Source organism: Helianthus annuus, chromosome 3 (assembly GCF_002127325.2).
Source record: "Helianthus annuus cultivar XRQ/B chromosome 3, HanXRQr2.0-SUNRISE, whole genome shotgun sequence".
Lineage (NCBI taxonomy): Eukaryota > Viridiplantae > Streptophyta > Magnoliopsida > Asterales > Asteraceae > Helianthus > Helianthus annuus.
In genome coordinates, this window is record NC_035435.2 from 87,790,071 (window position 1) to 87,797,117 (window position 7,047).

Consider the following 7,047-nt stretch of genomic DNA (forward strand, 5'->3'; position numbering starts at 1 on the left):
AACTCAAAGAGTAATTTACCTTTCAATTTCATTCATGGGCCTCTTGGCTCCTAAATTGTGTTCCGGTCCAGAGTAGACTTCAAAGAGTAAGTCTTCCATTCATTTATTTCAATTTCATTCATGGGCCTCTTGGCTCCAAAATTGTGTTCCACTCCAGAGTAGACTTGACTGTCCAGAGTAGACTTCATACAGTAAGTTCATTCATTTAATTCAAGGGAGGGAAATTTAATTTGTGGAAATTATGTTGAGGAGAATTCAAACAGCACTTTCCAAATACAATTAATATAAATTGAGTAGAAAACCTTAGTCGTAGACACGCATAAAGCATGTCTCCTCTTTCAGTTTCAATCATCTTACTTGTTGCAACATGTACATTTGTTTTCTGTACCCTAAATGTTGCAGGCTTTTCAGATGAAGTTAATGCTCTCCTAAAATGGAAAGCAACCCTCCATACCCTTGATACCAACATGGTTCTACCTACATGGACACATGATCTTAATCTCAGTTTTTCTTCTCAAAGAACAGTCTCTCCATGCAATTGGTATGGAGTTTCATGTGATGAAAATGGCAGCATAAACAGATTGAATCTTTCCTCATCCAGTATAACTGGTACGCTTGATCACTTGTCCTTCTCCTCGTTTCCGAATCTTGCATATTTCGAACTTAGTTCAAACAACTTTTCAGGGACTATCCCATCTGATGTCCGTCACCTGTCAAAACTTGTTTATCTTGATCTTTCTTCTAATCAGTTCACCGGGAAAATCCCACCAGAGATTGGCGAACTCAGAAATCTTTCCATCCTTCATTTGTTTCAAAATCAGTTGAACAGTTTTATTCCGCAATCCATATGTCAATTGAGATCCCTTTATGGGCTCGCGTTGAATGAAAACAATCTTTACGGTTCGATTCCTACTTGTTTGGGTCAGTTGTCAAATTTGAGTTATATTTATCTGAATCGTAATAATATTACTGGTTCAATTCCTCATGAATTGGGAAATCTTTACAATCTAAATGATCTTGAAATGAATAACAACTCTTTAACTGGAGCAATCCCAGAAACTTTGGCCAATCTGAAGAATCTAGCCTTCTTGATTCTTTACAAGAATCAATTGAATGGATCAATACCTAGGGAAATAGGTAATCTGACTTCTCTCCAGTTTTTGGAGATACAATCGAACAATCTTACTGGTATGATTCCTGTGTCTTTAGGTAAACTCAAATCCCTTTTGGTTCTTCGTCTTCACTATAACAAACTTTCTGGTCCCATCCCACAAGAGTTAGGGAACATGACATCCCTTTCTAATCTGCAACTAGGAAGCAATCAACTCAACGGTTCCATTCCAAGTTCATTTGGTAACCTGCAATCCTTAGAAAAACTCTCTCTTACCGATAATCAACTTTCTGGGTCTATTCCTCCTGAATTTGGAAAGCTGAAGTTGGTCAATATTGATATCCGCAACAATGTTTTATCAGGTAGTTTGCCTGATGACATTTGCAACGGAAGAAAGCTAGAATATCTTGGTGTTAGTGATAATAAACTAACAGGTCGAATTCCAAAGAGCTTGTACAACTGCTCGAGCTTGATCCGAGTCCGTTTGGATGGAAACCAGATTACTGGAGATATTTTTCAGAGCTTTGGAGTCTATCCGAACCTGAATTACATCAATCTCAACGATAACCAGGTTTACGGGGAAATCTCAGACAATTGGAGTAAGTGCAGAAACTTAACCACCATACAGATGGGGGGGAATCGAATCCGAGGTAACATACCTTCTTCCCTAGGAAAGTCGATTCAGCTGGAAACCCTAAATCTCTCCTTCAATGATTTGGTTGGAGAGATACCCAAAGAATTTGAAAGGATGACTCGTATGGGGACACTTGTTTTAAGCAATAACAGACTTTCTGGTGAAATCCCAGTTCTGGGATCTCTAGTTCAACTTCTTGATCTATCCATGAATAAGTTGAATGGGTCCATTCCAGCTTCACTCGAGCATTGCTCGGAACTTCATTTCTTAAACTTGAGCAACAATGGATTTTCTGGTGAAATCCCAGTCCAACTAGGGGGATTGGATCACTTATCTGTTCTTGATTTGAGTCAAAATTCACTCATCAAAGAGATACCTTCTAGGCTTTTGAGTATGAGTAGCTTGGAGATGCTAAATCTCTCTCACAACGAACTCACAGGTAATATTCCCGAGAGTTATGACACAATGAATGGATTGTTGAGCATTGATCTTTCATATAATCACTTACGAGGTCCCGTCCCCAAAAGCAAAGTCTTTAGGAATCTTTCAATAGAAGCATTACAAGGGAACGAAGATTTGTGTGGAAATGTTACCGGATTGAGGCAATGTGCATCAGAAAGCCATACCCCAAAACGGAAACACAAACTTGCACTTGTGATTTCGCTTCCACTTCTTGGCGCCCTTCTACTTGGCGTTCTCATGGGAATACTCACCTTCTATAGTCACAGATCAAAGAGTCTGCCATCAACACAACTTGGTAGCGAACATAAAGATGACAAAAATTTCTTTTCGATTTCAACATTTAATGGAAGAGAGACTTATGACGAAATTGTGACCCGAACAGAGGAGTTTAACAAAGCGTTTTGCATCGGAATGGGAAACTCCGGAAGTGTGTACAAAGTGAAGTTGTCATCAGGTGATATTGTTGCTGTAAAGAAACTTCACTCGTCTTCTGAAGTGATCAACCACAATGATTTCCTAAATGAGATCAGGGCATTGACAAGAATACGACACAGAAACATCGTCAAACTACTTGGCTACTGTTCGCACTCTCAAAACTCATTTTTGGTCTATGAGTATCTCGAAGGTGGTAGTTTAGCTGATATTTTGGGTGATAAAACTGCTCAAATTTTGGACTGGATGAAGAGAGTGAAGATTATCAAAGGTGTTGCATACGCTTTATCATATATGCATCATGATTGTTTGCCGGCTATTATCCATCGTGACATATCAAGCAAAAATATTTTGCTTGATTCTGAGCACGAAGCCTGTGTTTCTGATTTTGGAACATCCAAAATTCTGAACCCAGATTCTTCGAATTGGACTAACGTTGCAGGAACATTTGGATACCTTGCACCAGGTGGTTTATTTTCCAGTTGTTTATAATCACAAAATATACTGCCATCTCTTTAATTTGAACGAAATTCATCAATCATTATAACATTTTTTTTTGCAGAACTTGCGTACACAATGAAGGTAACCGAAAAGTGTGATGTTTATAGCTTCGGTGTTGTAGCATTAGAAATAATCAAAGGAACGCACCCTGGTGATATCATTACTTCCATATCCTCTTGGTCAACCGAAGTGGTCAAGCTAACAGATTTGATGGATAATCGTCTGCCCGTTCCACTCCCGAAAATTAAAGAAGTTCTAAACTCAATAATGATTCTGGCCATTAAATGCGTTAACTCAAACCCTGAGTTAAGACCTACAATGCATGAAGTTTCACAAAAAATTGCATGTATGACTATGGGGTAGGGGTGAGCAGAAGTTAAAAATCGACCCTACCCGACTACTACCCGACCCGACCCGATACCCGACTAATCATAAAAACACTACCCGATCGTTGTACCTACTTAATTAATCGTGTATTGGTTCCACCTGCCATCGGTCCTCTCGATTCCAAGTGCATACCCTTACCCGACATAAATTTTCACAACCTCCTCCCTAGGAATACTAGCGCCGTCCATTTCAAGTGAAATTGATGAATTGAGTTTCAGTTATACGTATGAAGATTCATCCCATTTCAATCTGTAATCACTATTTCACATTTCAAATTGGGTGGATTATATCATAAATTTGAAGGTATGTTTATTGTGTAGCAACTCATTTATAAATTTGGTATTGTTAACCGTTTGATTGGTATGAAACTGTTGTGTAGTGTTTGATTGCTATCAAATTGATGGGTTGATTATGATCCATTGATTAGGCTAGTATCTAAGGTTGCACTTTTTCGCACCCAAGGTGTTCAATAGAATGTCGAAGTGAAATAACTCTAATACTAAAACTAATATATTTCTGTAATAACTGAAAAACTGATAGGAATATGCAAGTATTTGATGCTTAAACATCCAAAAATTCATAACTTTAAGTCCAAAAATTCATAACTTAAATATCCAAATATTCAAAAAAAATATTAAGAACTTCAAACATAACACGAAACAAATGTAAAAAATCCAAACAAAATCCAACAAATCCAAAGCAAACAAACTGAAACCAATACTACTTTAAGTCCTTTCTCCTTTTTCCGTATCCATCTCCAACCATCCGTTAATCGACATCCATATTCATATGATACGGTTCCACCTTATCGTAAATTTCTACATGAAATAAAATAAATAATGATAAATACAACATAAACAACAAACTAAGGATGTGTATCGGTGTGTGTCAAATTTACCTTTTCCAATATTATCAAACTCTACCGAATCTTCGATGTAGATTTCTTTTTAATTGATACACGAATCCAATCCTCTCCACATATTAATGCCTCGACAATCGGAGGTGATAAAGAAGTTTGATAAGTTTCGACAACTCTTCCGCCTATACTAAACGCCTCCTCAGAAGCAATACAAGCAACACTGGATACCGGGATAGCCAATATGTCTATAGTGACATGAAGAAATGCTAATTAACACTAACGTATTGTTATAAGTAATATAAATAAACTATCAATTAGTAAACATACCTTTTGCCATTTTCGCTAATATGGGGTATTTTGAAGATTCAGCTTTCCACCAATCCAGAATATCAAATCCCTTGCAAAGTGCCCCCTCTCCATCGTCTAGGTACTTATCAAGTTCTGAATTCATGTTATAAGATGTAGAACCGCCAACCGCTTTAAATTTTGTAAAAAAAAAAGTCATTTTCTCCTAGTGCTGATGGTTCACAGTTCGCCTGACTTTCTGAAACTTTACCTGAACCTTGTTTTTCACTGCTTAATGCATAATGCTCATGAAAAAAAAACTTCAATTCGTCCTTTATACTTTTAACTACAATTTGAACTCGTTTCTTCAAGTTATGTCACACCCCAACCGATGGCGGAAACATTAGAGTGAGACGAAAATAGATTTCTCATTATACATAACACTAGAATTTGCGACAAGTAATTAAATAACGAATTTCACTTTATTACTATAAGAATTCAAATACAACATGGAAAGGAAAATACAATTACAACAACTTGAAATGAAAGAATTTTATTACAATAAGTATACAAAATTTAAAATGGGTATCTAGGCATCCTACTATGTTCCATGCATCATCAACATCATCATAAACCTGCAACATGTTTTAAAAGCATAGTTCAATAAAAAAGTATTAGCGAGTATACGAGTTTGGTGTACTGGCATATAAGTAATAAAAAGATGATGGCCAATCCACATGGCAAACCTAGTTATCAAGATTAACGTATAAACTGGCATGTGTATAAACTAGTCAAACCAAAGTTAAAACGCAATAAGCTCTTAACATAACCCAACGTTCACAGGCGGTGTGTTACTCCTATAGCGCTATATATATTAAGGATGGGCTCGTACGAAGTTAATGCTAAGTCTAACACAAAACGAACAAACCCAGAGAACACGAATCAAGCATAACATAATAGTAAGCATGTATTGGATTGTTTGTATGTATGTTTGCATAAAGTATGTATGTTATATGTGTTTTTGTAGGTGTAAACATGTTGCACCCAAAAAGTGTTAAAGCGGTAAAATGGGTCAAATATACTCACAAAATTGCTAAGTCTTCCGATTATCCAAATGTTGACGAGTGTATGAGATTAGGAGGTTGAATGTATTCGGACTAGAGTTCAAGGAGTGATTATATTCGGAATTAAAAGTATAAAAAAGTAAATATACAATAAAATAATCACTTAGACTTAGCACTCGTTCTTGATACTATGAAAACCCATAGGGATTAGAATGATTTCATAGGTTTAATACCTATTAGAATCGTAACAAGGAACTAAGAACTTAGGTGATGTAACTTAGTAACTTGATGAATAACCATTATATTATCTTCAAGGGTTCGGTTACTATGGATATTATATATTTTTTTAGTATTTGTCATAAGTTTAGTCCATGAAGTATAGCAAGAATCATCATAGAAGTCATGCAAGAGGTAGGAGGATAAACCTTCCATTTAAGACCTCTTTTGTATTTTCACCAATGCACAAGTTGTGATAAGACAACAAGGATGGTCATGAATGGATTGTTACGGAAGTGAAATATACTAACTAACTAACTAACTAAGAAGAAAATATCAAGTGAAGTGTGGATTGTAAGTAGGATAGCCCAAGCTAACCAAATAATCAAACATACACAAGTTCAAGACTTGTTCATCACTTGTGGGTTAAAACCCTTTTAAAAACAGAAAGTTTAGAGGATTAGTACCTCTGAATTTGTACGTTACAACCTTGTTTTTAAGCACACATAATCATAGTCTTGATTAGTGGCATAAGAACATAGGAATGTATGAAGAAACCATAAGTTTATGTATGTTTAACAAAGTTCTTGATCAAAACAGAAAGTTCTTGCACTTTTAACCTTATTATGGTGATGTTCATCTTCGATTTTTCATGGAAAACCTATGGAAACATACCTAGGGTTATTCCAAGTGCTAAGAACCAAGAAGAAGTCAAAAAGATGGAAAATAAGTGAGTTTAAGCTCACTTTAATAACTTGATATAAATATGACTTTAATCAAAGAATTAACTGCTATTTTGAGTGTTTAGAGTGAGGATTAATGAGTTTGTAAAGTGGGAGAAGTGTGAAAAAGAGTTGGGTTTTATAGGGAATGATTAGGGTTGAGTGTGGTTGGACATTCAATGGAAGAAACACACCAAAAATTGAAAAATACTCGCGGCTGATTAAGGATTCTGCGGATTCGGGTCTCTGGCGGGGTGCGAGCCAGATGGGGGTGCGGGTCGCGGCCTGCAAGCCACCTTGGCTTGGCATTTTGTTTGTTATTTTGACACTTTTAGTCCCTTTAGTTTCATATTTTGGGGTTTTAAGGTGTTTTA

General features: G+C 36.3%; 1 protein-coding gene across 1 annotated transcript; it reads left to right on the top strand.

Moving 5' to 3' along the window:
* Positions 1-314: 314 nt before the first annotated feature.
* Positions 315-3,846, top strand: LOC110929043 (MDIS1-interacting receptor like kinase 2). Its single transcript, XM_022172141.2, has 2 exons — positions 315-3,105; positions 3,202-3,846. The coding sequence occupies exons 1-2, from the start codon at positions 327-329 to the stop codon at positions 3,501-3,503; spliced, it is 3,081 nt and encodes a 1,026-aa protein (XP_022027833.2). The 5' UTR covers positions 315-326; the 3' UTR covers positions 3,504-3,846.
* Positions 3,847-7,047: the final 3,201 nt, after the last annotated feature.